At 50.2% G+C, this 15235-nt stretch overlaps 1 protein-coding gene across 1 annotated transcript in view; it reads left to right on the top strand.

Annotated features, from left to right (window-relative positions):
* The window catches only part of LOC147689136 (uncharacterized), a 270996-nt gene that overhangs the window by 162038 nt on the left and 93723 nt on the right, over positions 1–15235 (top strand). The window contains exon 4 of the mRNA XM_086939872.1: positions 11020–14085. Within this exon, the coding sequence (XP_086795998.1) occupies positions 11020–14085 (3066 nt within the window). The remainder of the gene's footprint in view (positions 1–11019; positions 14086–15235) is intronic.

The following is a 15235-nucleotide window of genomic DNA, read 5'->3' as shown; positions in this document are numbered from 1 at the left end:
CCCTCCACTTACTGCCCGAAAGCAGGGTAAGCAGATGGGAGGGGAAAACAGCAACGGGCAGTCACCCGCTCAGGGTCCATGCAGGGCAGGGCAAGGGTCAGCGCGAGCAGTGGCCAGGAACAAAGAGGGCGCTTGACCCTCACCCCCTAGGTTATATAGCCTCCTCGGACCCCTCCACAAACGGGAAGTGACATCACTGGGGGACCATCCGGTCCCCCCAAACACTAGACCGTTCCGAGGTCTGTGCCATCCTCTGGCTCTAAGGGTGGCCGCCCTCGTAGGTGGCCATCTTTGGTGGCCCGGGGCAGCCGGTCATAGTGCCAATATCGGCCCATACCCCGGACCGCTCCTCCTCCATCTTTCCCAAATAACAGACACCACACAATGATTTGTTGGAGAAAGTTGTTGCAGCTTTATTAGCACATACATTATGCCAACATGTTGGGTTATCTTACCGCTGATCCAAGAGCAGGCCGCCTCTCCCGACCCGCCCACCTGATGAGCCATAACCCCCCGGGGTGTTAACCGCGGGGGTGTTGTCAGTTTCGGGGGAAGGCCTAACCCCTCCCCTCGGCGGACCTCTATTCCGCCCCTTACTCACGACCCTCCCCCTCGGGGGGCAGAGCGTTGGCAACCCCCGGTTGCTCAGGTCTACAACCGGCCGAAGGACTAACCGGACACCGTCATTCCTCCAGGATTCATCCCAGCGTGTATCTCCCTGGGGATAATTCTGCTCTCGCACCCACCCGCGCTCCTGTAGAGGGTACCCCACTGTACCTCCCTCATTGGATCGCCCTGTAACTCATCCATGGCTCTGGGTGTGGCCGCCGCCGCCCCAAAGTCCCCCCACACACTAGCTTCCTATTAGTACAACCTGCTGCTCCCAGTGCTTCCGCTATATCAATCAAAAGATCGCCATATCAACTTCGGGTAAATAAACCCTGTCTACATCAAAGCACACAGTGCATTTGGTAAGTAGCAACCCAAGCCTGAATAAACAAGTTCTCCTATACTTCAAGCTACTCCCAAGTTTGTCGGGCGACACTATCCACCTATCCTTGGCGCCATGGACCTATTGCACTACAATTGCGATCACCGGCCTCCCTCGTCTCAGGCAAGGACAAGTCTGCTCTCTTCCTCAGCACCGCCAAGCTGGCACGCAACCAAACTTCCTTCTCACTTCTGCCGCCCACCGGACAGGGAAATATAACAGTGATGTCCCTGAACTTCTCAACTAACTGCAAACTGTGCTTTGCAGTTGTCCGTCTAGTGCTCCATCCCCCAGTCTATTCCTATTCTGTACAGCTGGCAGACCAGCAACCAATAGGCCCCTATCGGGTCAATAACTCCACTGCCAGTGGCATGGTGTCCCCTGTCTAGCATTTGGCCTCTCATTCTTACTTAGACATCTGGGGACATACTCACCATCAAGGTCCCGCCAGGCGGCTCACTCCCATAAAGCCGACCCTACTGTAGGCTAACAAACTCCTCGCAATGCTTAGCCTCACTGGAGCGACACGTAACCTTCCACCCATGGGAACCTAATAGTAAGTCCATAACCTCTCAACTATGCCCGCCAACTGCGTCCTGGTGTTGTTTGAAAAGGAACCCTATCCCCTCCATTTCCGCACTTTAAAGTCAAATTCGCCCACTCCTGGAGATAACTTACACACACCCACTTGATCCAAAAGGCAGATATTATGTTAGCCCCTAACTGCACATATTCCTAACCTTAACCAGTGTTCTGCAGAAATGTTGGTAAACTTGACTGCCGAGAGTGCTATGCACCTACGCGGTTATGACATATGTCCACTCTGTATCCGGCCGCCAACTACTGACCTTGCCCGCCCAATCCCTGGGCGAACTAAACGGAGCCACAACGTTGCCCAAGTGCCCAGCCGCCGCTTCTAATGATGGTTCCCTACCGAACCGGTGAAACAGATGCTGTTAAGACGTCACTCATGGTGCAGAGCCCCAAAGTCCAATGCATAGTTGACAAGCTCAAGGGCAAGCCTGATCTGGTTAACCCAGGTCCCTGCTGCGCCCGCCTTACCATAAAGAGCTCTTTAATATGACTCATTAAACAAAAGAAATGATCCATCCCAGGTAAAATCGCAATGTGTCGGAGAAGCCCACCCAGCCCCCCAAAGGCTAAAATGTTGCCCTGGGCAGGAGGCCGATGTCCACCTTACTCTATAGTTTGTGCGGCAGTCACTGGTGACTCAATCATCAGAAATGACCCATCCCAGAGTAAGAAGCAGATTGTCAGAAGAAGCCAACCTGGCCACCCTAATGCGAATTGTTGCCCTGGGCTAAAGGCTGATATCCCCCATCCTCTGGGCTTTGGGCTGTCCCTGGTCGCGCTTACCCAAAGACCCATGGCCCCCCTAATGTTTACCAAACCAGCCTTCTGCCCACTACCCTTGTGGATCCCTAAGCGCTGAGGCCAGTAGCCGCAAATGTAATTGGGCACAACAGGGGCTGCAGTCTATGGATGTCCTAGCAATTAGCGCCACCGCTGTACCTAACAGCAACTACTCTCCCCTAACCGAAGTCATGACCCTGGGTCACCGTGCCCCCCAAGAGCACTTAACCAGGAACAGCATTCAAGTCCTGGGCCCAGGGCATGCCTTGGATATACGGCTTTCATTCCCACCTGACCTTCTCAGGTGCTGCCTGTGTATTTGACCAGATTGTCCTGAAATTCGAAGAAATTTTCACTCCAATCTTGGACGTTCTGACCTAGGCCCCACACACTGTCTCCAGTGTGTTCTTCCCCTGTACCAGCTCCAAGTCCTGGCATGCCAGCCCTCTAGGCGTGGTCTGACCATTCTGGCGCGAAACTCGTGCATTTCTGGAAGAAAGAACAAAGCCATGAAAACAGCCCCCAACCAGCGACGACAAGTAAGTCATTGCACATTCAATTGCCTGGATCAGCGCCTCTTAGTTGCGCACCCATTCTCTGCAAAGAGACAGGGCCACCAAAGCCCCCCATGCTACCCAGGCCAAGCCTGTCTGTCAGTTACTAGAACTAGTTTGGTACCTCGATCACCAGGATCAGAGCCCTTTACTTGCGCCCATGTTACTGTTCAAAAGAACACATTCCTTTATTGCACATAGGCTGCAAACTATGCCTAGACACATCACATGTGTAAAAGAAAATGCATTTCAATTTGTCACCTGGCATGCACTGCACAATTTGCATACAGTCTCCACCGCTAACCGACAGAACATCCCAATTATTGCCCAGGAATGGACAAATTGCCCAGGTTCATCCGATGTCACAAGCGAAACATCCGATTATTGTACAGGAGCTACCTGCTAAGTTCAAATGCCCCAGTTGGCTATGAATGTACAACACCTGGGGAGGACCTGGGGGTCCCATCCCCTAGCACACTGCCCCCAGCGTGCTATGACCCTTATACCTGTTGATAATTCAGGCATACCCCCATGTCAGTCGGGCGGTTCTCCAGCACGGTTCCTGCATTTGAGACGTAAATATCTTTTAGAAGCCCAGCCCCCACCGTAATCAATTATGGATTCACTGCAATGAGACAGGGCCATCAATGCCCCCACTCCACTGAGGCCAAGCTTGTTAGTCAGCTACGAGGACTCGGTTGCCCACAATACATTCTCGTAAGGAGTTGGGTGTGGCACATACTTGCGTACCTCCAGCTCTTGATGCAGAAGTGTTGCGTCCTGAAACTAAGTCAATTATTCACATGCTAAGTCTGATAACGACCATTGCACTTTGGAGTGTGTGATTTAGAGTCACTTGTTCACTCGTCCCATTCTTATTCTTCTCAAACACACTTCCTCCTCCCGTGCCTTTCAAACAGACCACGAAGTTCCAGGAGCTACCTGCTAAGCTCGGATTCACTAGTTGACTATGAATGTAATACTTCCATGGGGTGTAACCTGTGTGTCCCTCAACCGAGACAATCCTGACACCTGGGGAGACCATTCACACTTCAAAATGTTATAACATGTGTCCTCTCTAATACCTGAAAGAAGACCTTTCAATATAGAAATTCTATTCTCCCTGACTCTGGAAGTGTCTTTCCACAGTGTTCTAGTTGTTTAAGAGTCTGCCCATAGTGCAGTAATATCCCTCACCCCTAGATGGGTGCTCAAATGTGACATGCACCCGTCACTTTTCTCTGGTAACCCACCGTTTGCTACCTCTTACCAGGTGTTAGTTTCTTACACTTGCACGTGTGGCACCGTTGCCTACCTAACGGTTGTTCCTAAGTTTGCCTGTCTGCCATATTTCGCAGTATTATTCCTCACTTGTACCCATTGTGGTAAGCGCCCGCCATTTATCACGGTCTTATCCTTCTACCTGTGGTAGGTGCTCTTTTGTAAAATGCACACGTCACTTACCTCTTTTAACACACTGTATGCTACCTCTCACATTGTCTATGCTTCCGGTACATGCACAAGTGCCACCATTGCCTACGTACATATGTTCATGCGTTTGACTGTCTGCCATGCATTGCAGTAATATACCTCTACTTGTACTTCGTACGCTATTGTAACTTGCACACCTGACACTTTATCCTCCTGTAATGCACCGTTTGCTACCTCTTGTATTGTCTGCTCACGTTAGTCATTTCGCTTCATGTAACACAGCGTTTGCTTTTGTAACGTGTTCACCTATAGTGCTCTCATGTATCAGTTATGTTCCTATTGTGCACTCATGTGTCAGTTAGTTTCCTACTGAAAAGCGCTCTGACACCTTGGAGTAAGGTCTGCTCTGTATAAAGGCAAAAATAGGAGTGAGACATGACTGTGCACTGCAGTGGGGCGTCAATACCAGACTCGCCCCCGGTTCCCCCATGTCAACAGAAAATTGCGCACAACGGGGAACTACAAGCGGGTCACTACTGCTCTGGCGCCTAAAGGTTGGAGCGACCGGTTTGGCTCACTCGAACACCCCCCCCCCATGGTATCCCTTTCTGTGCTGGACTGCCACCGCCGCTGTAAGCTGCGAGATGTTGGCCTCAGTGAACCGTCCATTGCAGCTACCAATTAACGACAAGCCAAGCCTGACCTGCTGTGAGTATGCCATTAAATGTTGTATCGTGTATCTAAGTGTGATGACTGAAGGCTCAATCAAAACAGGCGGTTCACTATGCCAGGCACCAAATATATGTATGTGTTTGGGCCACGCCCTAATTATCTGGGCCACGCCCCTTCGAGGGACTCATAGTTGTAATTTCAACCCACCCCAACATGTGGTCGCGCTGCCTGCATCTTATTAACCCCTGAAGCATCTAGCAAGTGCGCATTCCTCACTAAGAGAATACTTCATGAAGTAACATCAAGGGGGCAGCTTGCCTGTTTAAATGACAACTCAAGGACGTGATCCATCTTCCCTTGCGACTTTCAACTGTAGCCCACTAATACACCAATCTCTCACCTGTGTCTACCCAAGGTTGGGTGGCGGAAGGCCTCACCTCACGACCCACCTCCTCTTAAAACGAGGGCCCAGTCCTTCCGCAATGAGCCACCCCCATTGCCAGCTGAATACCCTGTTATACCTGCTCCGGCTCCGACAATCCTCCTGGTGGTGTAATTCTCAGCCAACTGAAAACCTGACATCACAAAACCACGTTAGCCACAAAATACAACTGTTTACGTTATGTCCGGCCCACAGACCCCAGTGTGCCGACACCGGTTTAACCCTGGCCACTCCAGTGACCTGCCATGCAGCGAGCCACGACGTCCTCCTCTGACTGATAGCCTGCATGAACATAAAACAAGACGACAACAAACCCCCAATCCCTCGCCTTCCCCCCAACACCAGGCTCCAGGGGAGGCCAAGCGGGGCTTGGATGGAATGTATAACTTAATTGCCTTGCGTTGCGTTACATGTTCCCCTGCAAACGTATAATTGACCTCTAACATCTCACCTGTACGCATACTTCCCTGGCCGGCACTGGCTCCTATGCTGGCTTCAATCACTGACGTGTTAATGCTCACTCATTCTCGCTGAGCTAAGCTGCTCCCAATCCTATTTACCACAGTCCACCCAGTGTTTGTATTCTTCCGCACCCGCCTTCATGACATCAGAAAATCTTCTTAACTTCATTCTGCAACTGTTTTGGTTATTGCCGACCCCCTGACCACAGTGCGCCACACCTGTTTACCCATGTCATTCCGACCACGATGTGTGCCCCAACACTCCTCCGCTGTTGTTAAGGAGTGTGTCCAAATCCCCCCTACCCCCACCACATGGAGTGTGTGCTATCCTAGCGAGTGCCGACCTTCTCGTGCAGCTGTCCTGCAGTAAGACAAAAGAAAAGCGTTAAATCCTCCCTTCCCCCCGCATAGCAATGGTGATTATAACATCCAAACAAGTAGCCAGACGCTCACCCCATTTTATAAAATACATAAACATGTGCATTAACGTTTGCAAGAAAACTGTTCACGTTACAAAATTAACCTCGGGTAAACAAAGCTGTTCCTAAAATTGCATTGACGCCTACGTGGCACTTCACGGTAGTAGATTGCAAGTATAGTAAAAGAATGCTCCTGCTAAGCCCAGCCGAACACCCATGCTCGCGTCAGGGCTGGGGAGCCGCGCCGCTACGAGTGAGCCGCGAGGAGAAGGGGGGGGATGAGCACAAGCGAAAACGCACATGCGCGAGCAGAAATTCGGGCCTCCGGCCATAATCGCCCCAAAGTGTCCAGCGTGGGCCCCAACCACGAGGACAGCTGGACCAGTGAAGCCGCCGGAGCAAACAGCGGCCCAAGACCAGGGGAATAAACTCCTACAAGGCCCAAAGCAGGCGCCGCCCCCCCTCCCGGCACGGGGGCCAAGGGAGGGAGCAGGAGGCCAGATGCCCGCCCACCACCACATCTCCCCAACCCTCTGGCAGCCCCAAGGAGTAGGTCAGAGGCCCGGGGCTGGCGCGTGCACCCTACGGACACGGTGAGCGAAACCCGCCCGTTCGCCATATGCTCAAGCCCCCAGGACCTGTGACATAACTACGAGCGCAGTGTACCCATGCTGCACTGCCCCTCGCCTCAACCATGAGTATACTACGATCTAAATACTGCGCAGGGTCGCCATCTTCCCACCCCCTCTGCACCCGTACCGGCACGCCTAATGGTTTCCACTGGTAACCATGTGAGCTGTTAAAACTTCGAGCTGCCCTGACATAATGATCACCAATAAACAATTAGCAACGCAGCCTCCCCCTCTGCAGTCCGTGAACAAGAAGAAAGGTTTCCCGTCCACGGTCTCCCCTCATTCCAGCAGTGGCCTGGGAGTTCCTCAACCATCAGCACACGACGCGGACAGCAGGGCGGCCCAGTACATCTGAGCAATTCCCCCTCCCCCCCGCCCACACTGAATGGACCCCCCCCCACACTCCCCATCGCAAATCCACCACCCTCGACCAGGCATAAAACCCACATCTCGCCTCCTCACCTTTCAGCAAAAACAGCAACGGGCAGTCACCCAGTCAGGGTCCGGGCAGGGGAGGGCGAGGGTCAGCGCGAGCAGCGGCCAGGAACAAAGAGGGCGCTTGACCCACGCCGCCTAGGTTATATAGCCTCCTCGGACCCCTCCCCAAATGGGAAGTGACATCACTGGGGGACCATCCGGTCCCCCCAAACACTAGACCGTTCCGAGGTCTCTGCCATCCTCTGGCACTAAGGGTGGCCGCCCTCGTAGGTGGCCACCTTTGGTGGCCCGGGGCATCCGGTCAATAGCTCACTTAATTTCCATGGCGGCCCCCAGTGCCTTGAGACCCGCAAGGGTGAGTAGTTTGCGCTTTACAAATATGGATTTACATTTACATTTGTTTTACAGTTATTTATGAGACTTTCCTGTCTGCAGCTCTGCAGAAAAAGAGCTCTTAAAAATACGGGACACCACAACAGAGGTCAAGCAAGGAAAGTTAATTACAATAAAGAAATGAAAAGAACAAAAGAGAGGGAAGAAAGACAGAGGTATGGAAGGAAGAGTAAAATGAAGGGCAAATGAAAATAAGGAAGAAACTGTGATGAGAAGAAAGGGTAAAGAGGATGAAAGGATGAATGCAAGGGCGAATGGACTGGTAGATGTAAGGATAAAGCAATGCACGAGTGAGAGAAAGAAAGTGGCTGAAAGGATTAAAGTCTGGATGAATGAGTGAATGGATGAAGGGTCGCCTGGATGGAGGTATGCAAGGATGGACTACTTGATTGATACATGGAGGGTGAATTGGTCGATGGATGAAGAAGAATGAATGGATGGGTAAAATGATGTATGAAAGAGTGTGAGCAGAAGGATGGATGGGTGGAAAACTAATAATGAAAGGGTGGATGGAAGTATGAAAAGATGGATAGATGGCTCAACACCACGACCGCCCGACTACGCCAGACTCCACCTCCCCTGTGAACACCACCAGTGCCAACCATCTGACCTCCTGGTCCAACGTCAACGACGACGAGACTCGCAAGGTCATGGACTCCATTCACTCGGGATCTCCGTCTGACCCGTGCCCACACCACCTATTCAACAAAGCAGATGCAGCCATCGCAACCTAACTACGGAAAGTCATCAACATCTCCTTCGAAACAGCGACATTCCTGGAAAGTTGAAAGCACGCCGAAATCAGCGCCCTCCTCAAGAAGCCCAAAGCAGACCCCAAGGACCTCAAGAACTTCCGGCCCATCTCCCTGCTCTAGTTCCCGCCACATCGAAGACAACAACATCTTGGACCCATCCCAGTCCGGATTCAGACCAAACCACAGCACCGAGACAGCCCTTACCGCTGCCACAGACGACATCAGGCGCCAACTAGACAACAGCGAAACATCTCAGCCCTCATCCTCCTGGACCTGTCAGCCGCCTTTGACTCAGTCTGCTATCGCACTCTAAAGACGCACCTCCTAGAAGCCTGAATCCAAGAGAAGGCTCTTGACTGGACCACATCCTTCCTCTCCGGCAGAACCCAGAGCGTCTGCCTACCACCCTTCCGATCCGAAGCCACTGACATCATCTGCGGTGTCCCCCAGAGCTCATCCCTCAGACCAACTCTGTTCAACGTCTACATGGCCCCCCTCGCACAAGTGGCCCGCCATCACAACCTCAACATCATCTCCTATGCTGACGACATACAGCTCATCCTCTCCCTCACCAAGGACCCACACACCGCCAAAACCAACCTCCACGAGGGAATGAAGGCCGTCGCTGATTGGATGAGGAGCAGCCATCTGAAGCTGAACTCGGACAAGACGGAGGTCCTCATCCTCGGACCCACCCCCTCAGCCTGGGACGACTCCTGGTGGCCGACCACACTGGGAACAGCACCAACACACACCGACCATGCGCGCAATCTAGGATTCATCCTCGACTCCTCCCTCTCTATGTCTAAGCAGGTCAACGCCGTCTCCTCCTCCTGCTACAACACCCTCCGCATGCTCCGCAGGATCTACAAGTGGATGCCGACCGAATCAAGAAGAACAGTGACACAGGCCCTCGTCAGCAGTAGACTGGACTACAGCAACGCACTCTATGCAGGAATCCCAGCCAAACACCTACGACGACTACAACGCATCCAAAACGCCTCCACCCATCTGATCGTCAGCGTCCCCTGCCGCAGCCACACCACCCCCCACCTGAGAGACCTACACTGGCTCCCCGTCGACAAGAGGATCACCTTCAAGCTCCTCACCCACGCTCACAAAGCACTCCACAACGCCAGACCAGCCTACCTGAACAGCAGACTCAGCTTCCAGACCCCCACCTGCCAGCTCCGCTCCGCCAGCCTCGCACTCGCCGCTGTCCCCCTCATCCAACGACCTCCAGCGGCAGATCCTTCTCCTACCTCGCCGTCAAGACCTGGAACACCCTCCCTACCCACATACGGCAGACCCAAGACCTACTCGCCTTCAGAGACTCCTCAAGACCTGGCTCTTCGAGCAGTAGCAGCAACCCCCCTACCCTTAGCGCCTTGGGACCCTCACAGGTAAGTAGCACGCTTTACATGTACTCAGATAGATTGATTGATTGAATACATGATAGGCTTAAAGATGAATGCAAGTGGTTAATGAGGGACCTATTCTAGAGTTGGTAGGGCTTACCCGCTCCACTCACCCAATGGCATTCCAGGTATGGATCAAAGTGGGGGGTATTTTAATTGGCTGGCTACTCCCTTGTTGAAAAGTGTCTGCCGTGTGCCAGGAAACCCTTTTCTTTTTCTGGAGTTGGTGAAAGAGGGTCCCACTCCCAGTGCAAGGGAATTCCGAGTGCCAAGGAAGGGTTTAAATTGCAGTTTGTTTGGTCCCCTTTTCCTAATAAAACAACGCTGTTCCTGACACACTTAATTGCTATAATGCTGCCTACAGTGCCTTTAACGTAGCCATGGTGGTGGCCGCTGTGCTTGCCTCGGAAGAGAAAACCAGAATGTACCAGATTCTTAAAAGTGCTGTGTGGGAATGGAAAATGCTCACACACTTCAGGATTAATGTACAGGCCTCTCTTTAAATTGCACTCATCAAATTGTGACATCACTCATGCATCATACGGATATTATGTGTTATATTACATGTTCATATTAATTATATTATAGCATATATGATGTTCTAATGTCACATTCCCAAGTATATCTAAGCATGAGAATACACAAACTTGCACCAATGTAGACACATTTTGCTCTAAAATTTTCAAGCAAATTATATGTATACTCACTAACTGGTGCACACACTACATTGGCACCCAATGGCTAGTGACAATGTGCATTTTAACACCAGTCAGTCATCAGAAACTTCGGTGCAATTTGTCTCTGCACGGATACAAACATACCTAATCTGGCCACTGGAGTTTATAACATATATCACTAATCCGAAAGAGACTGCTCTGGTAGAGGGGGAACAACTGCCTTGTGGTAGTTATCCAGCCAATAGGGCAACAGATTACATCATCCAATCAGGCAAAAGATTAGATCAGCCAATTAGGCAACGGATTAGATTGCAAAGCAAGTGTGAAGGATGAACTAATGTATCATTTCTTTCTCCTTGCAGGACAAAGACCCAGGGGCGGCATTCCTCTTCGCGTCAACCAAAGATAGGGTCTATGACAAGAGTTCCATCTTTACTGATCTGGAGAAATACAAGCTTGGGTTCCAGCATGCCCTCAAACTAATGGGCTACAAATACAAGTGGGAAGCCAATACTTGCCTAGCAAACACCACCCCCAGAGCACCTGACCCATCACTCAACGTGTATACCAGCTACACAGATTGGCTAGCCAATGAAATCTTCACCTATATCTTAAACGGAATGAAACTTCATTTTGAGTCTGAAGAATTTGAAATCAAGGAAGATTACTGTTTGGATTCAGGTCAAAAGGATGCAATGTACCGAGGCCTTGCGGCCTCTGTTGATGAGGTAGCCCTCTACGCAACTGGACTATCCTCTGTCGTACTCTACACGGCTAGCCAAGAGGCAGCAAAGAGAAGAGAAATGATTTGTGGACCAGATGGTATCAGAAGCCAACCTGTAAAGGCTGTTAACCCTGAAGTGCTTAAATATGCTTCAGAATTATCAATGAAAATTGTTTCAGAGGGCGCATTGGAAGCCTCTATTAACATTTCACACTTTCAATCACCAGCAGAGCAGCTTGCCATCAAGCCACCAGAAGAAGAGCCTGCCTCTGAACAACCAGCTGAGGAACAAGAAGCAGAACCCCCAGAAGAGCAGCCAGCAGTGGAACCACCAGAAGAGCAGCCTGATGCCGAGCCACCAGAAGAGCAGCCTGATGCCGAGCCAACAGAAGAGCAGCCTGATGCCGAGCCACCAGAAGAGCAGCCTGATGCTGAGCCACCAGAAGAGCAGCCTGATGGCGAGCCGCCAGAAGAGCAGCCAGCAGTCGAGCCACCAGAGGAGCAGCCCGCAGTCGAAGAGCCAACTGAGCCTCCACCTTCCACACCATCAGTGGAGCCTCCTGTTCAAGAGGAAAAAAAGAAGCCAGACGCAACCTCATGCCATGTGCCAGAAGAGCCTCAGACATTGCCACCAGAGGAGCAGCCAACAGCCGAACCACCAGAAGAGCAGCCAGCAGCCGAACCACCAGAAGAGCAGCCAGCAGATGAACCACCAGAGGCACAGCCAGCAGATGAACCACCAGAGGAGCAGCCAGCAGATGAACCACCAGCAGAGCAGCCTGCCATCGAACCACCAGAAGAACAACCTGCCTCTGAACCACCAGAGGAGAACCCGGCAGAGGAACCACCAGAAGAGCAGCCAGCAGTAGACACACCAGAAGAGCAGCCAGCAGCCGAACCACCAGAAGAGCAGCCAGCAGTAGACACACCAGAAGAGCAGCCAGCAGCCGAACCACCAGAAGAGCAGCCAGTAGTCGAACCACTAGAGGAGCAGCCCCCAGTCGAAGGACCAACTGAACCTCCACCTCCTGAACTAACAGTGGAGCCTCCAGTTCTAGAGTTAAGTGGGAAGGCAGCAGATACCACGTGCCCCGTGCCACAGGTGCCCCGGCCATTGCCCCAAGCCATCCCAGAAAGGACAAAGCAACAGGCTACAGCACTTTCCCCCATGGGGCCGTGCCCTGAAAGTATGGTGGTGATGGTAAAGTACCTGTTTCTTGAGTTCAGGCCAAGTGAGTGTGGCTGTACACCGACCACAGACAAAGGGGGATTTCCTATGACAGAGTTTGACTTTGCTACGTTATTGAGGTGGGGAATAATGAGGTATGCCAGTGAGGTAGCTTCACGGCTCATAGACTCAATAATGAAACATCTGTTTGCCTCACTGCAGGGGAGGATTACCGATAGTGGGTCAGAATGTAAAGTTGAAAGCCCACTAAAAACTGCAAAAGACAGGCAGGAATTGGTGAAGTTGTATGTGAAGCTCTATGCAGAGAGACTAAGTTTGCGGATCCTCAAGGAAGTTATGGGCTCCTGTTATGATAAACACAAATATAATGAGTTCAACTTTCAGCCAACTCCATGTCCATCCAGACCAATCACAGCCATTCCGAAAGAGGATCCAGTAGAGGAGGTTAAGGAACTACAGGCAGTGCTCCACGTCAATGTCGAACCAGAGCCACCGGAGATCGTTCCCGATGTTGTGGAGAAAGAACCTGAAGTCATAGAAGTGATCCCAGAGCCCCCACCAGTTACCGTTATTGACAATGAGGAGCCAAATGCTGTTATTGATCTTCCCCCAGAAATCAACGTTGACGTTGAGGAGCCAAATGTGGTTGTTGATGTACCCCCAGATATCAACCTTGAAATTGAGGAGCCAAATGTTGTTGTTGATGTTCCCCCAGAAATCAACCTTGACATTGAGGAGCCAAATGTTGTTGTAGATGTTCCCCCAGAAATCAACGTTGACGTTGAAGAGCCAAATGTTGTTGTAGATGTTCCCCCAGAAATCAATGTTGACGTTGAAGAGCCAAATGTTGTTCTTGATGTTCCCCCAGAAATCAACGTTGACGTTGAAGAGCCAAATGTTGTTGTTGATGTTCCCCCAGAAATCGACCTAGATGTTGAAGTAAAAAGCATGCATGACTTCCATGAAAAGGTGATCGAGACTATGTTGTCACATGAAGCCTGTTCGGTCAAGCCTGAGGTACCTGTTTGTTCTATGGAGGTAGAGTATGTTCCTAAAGTAGCCATCTTCTCACTGGATAATATGAAGAGCGAATTAGATCCTGCAATTAAATTCTATTGCTCTGCTGTATCAGAATTCATTAGGGATAACCCTGGAGGAGTGATAGACATAATAGCCAATCAGACAGGAATTCAAAGTATTGACGTATTTGTAGACCATCTGACCGAAACTGGAGTGACGCTGGATTCCATAACAGAAGCCCGTGCCATAACAAGGCCTTTCTCGTCTAATGGGAGGTGCAAACAGATCCCTGCTGCTCCCAAAAAAGGGTGGACAGTGAGACTAATTTCCTCAAAGCGATCAGCAGAGGCTTCTGAAGTATTGGTGACAAATCAGAACACCGTCTACGATGAGCATGCCCGTCAGCTGCAGGCAATACTTCAGTGGGCAGCTGCCTCTGAGCTTGGAGTGCCCAAGATGTATTTTGCTGATGTGGAGGATAAAGTCCTGTTAAGGGTAAGCCACAGTGCATTTTTCTATTCAGAATAAGTAAGGCAAGCCTTTGGTTGCTTTTTGAATGTTGATCATGTAGAGCAGCACCACTATTGAAAATGTTTTTACTTCAAGCTTCTAAGGAAATTGAGCTTTTAGAACTCTGTATTGTAGTAGATTAGGAATAATACCTATGCAATACCAAGCTTTTTCTTATTAGATGACACATGTTTCGCTTGGGTTAAATTGGCCCATTGGCTTTCTCAAGATAATGAATAATTGTATACAATAATTCATTCAAAATGAATGTATGGTCTCTTCTCTGTTTTTTGCAACAAATGACTTTTTGGGTTCCTAGGAGTCATATATTTGTTGTCAATCACCGTCATTGTCCCTCCCTAAATGTTTCCTGAAAGATTTTTTTTTAACTTGTCGTAAGGTGTGAAGTAAAATCAAAAAAATGGAAAGCACTGTATTCCCCTTTTTTTTTAGAATGGAGAGGCAATGAGTAATACAAATGTGAGTTACATTTTCAAAACAACTGTGCATTAGTGCATTAGATTGTGATCACCACTTTCCTCTGTCTTTTCATGATTCACTTCAGCACAAGGGTCATGATTTACGGCCGGTGCAGGTAAGCGCAGTGGGGCGGTGGAGATGGGTGGGACGGAACGAGGGGGAAGTCGACAGATGACAGAATAGGTTTTATTTATTTATTTAATTTTACCTATTCCGCTGTGTGTCGACTTACTGCCTCCCACCCCGCCCTGCTCCTGCCCCACCCCACCGTGCTTACCTGCGCCGGCTGCCGCTGGTTACTTCCTGTTTTATAAATGTGCCTATCCCAAACTGTTCAATCAAAATGTAAACGTTTTATAAGCACATTAATATAGAACAGTATATTCAAGCAACACTGTGTACAAGGAGTGTCATTGAGTAAATGGAATATAGTTGATGGGTGCCAAGGATCAAATAATCAAGGGTGGATTGACTTTATTTGCCATTCTTTCATATTTTGTAAAACAATTTTGCTAGTAGGAGGAAAACAAATATGAGCCAAAGTGGTGACAACATTCTGTATTTCTAGGTCTCACTAAAGAAGCTTTAGCTGTCTGGAAAACTCATGTCATCAATTCTTCAAAGGCGTACAACCAGAAGTACACAGAGAGAGTGG

The sequence above is a fragment of the Lissotriton vulgaris genome, chromosome 10, assembly GCF_964263255.1.
Source record: "Lissotriton vulgaris chromosome 10, aLisVul1.2, whole genome shotgun sequence".
Lineage (NCBI taxonomy): Eukaryota > Metazoa > Chordata > Amphibia > Caudata > Salamandridae > Lissotriton > Lissotriton vulgaris.
This window is presented reverse-complemented; position numbering and strand designations above follow the sequence as displayed.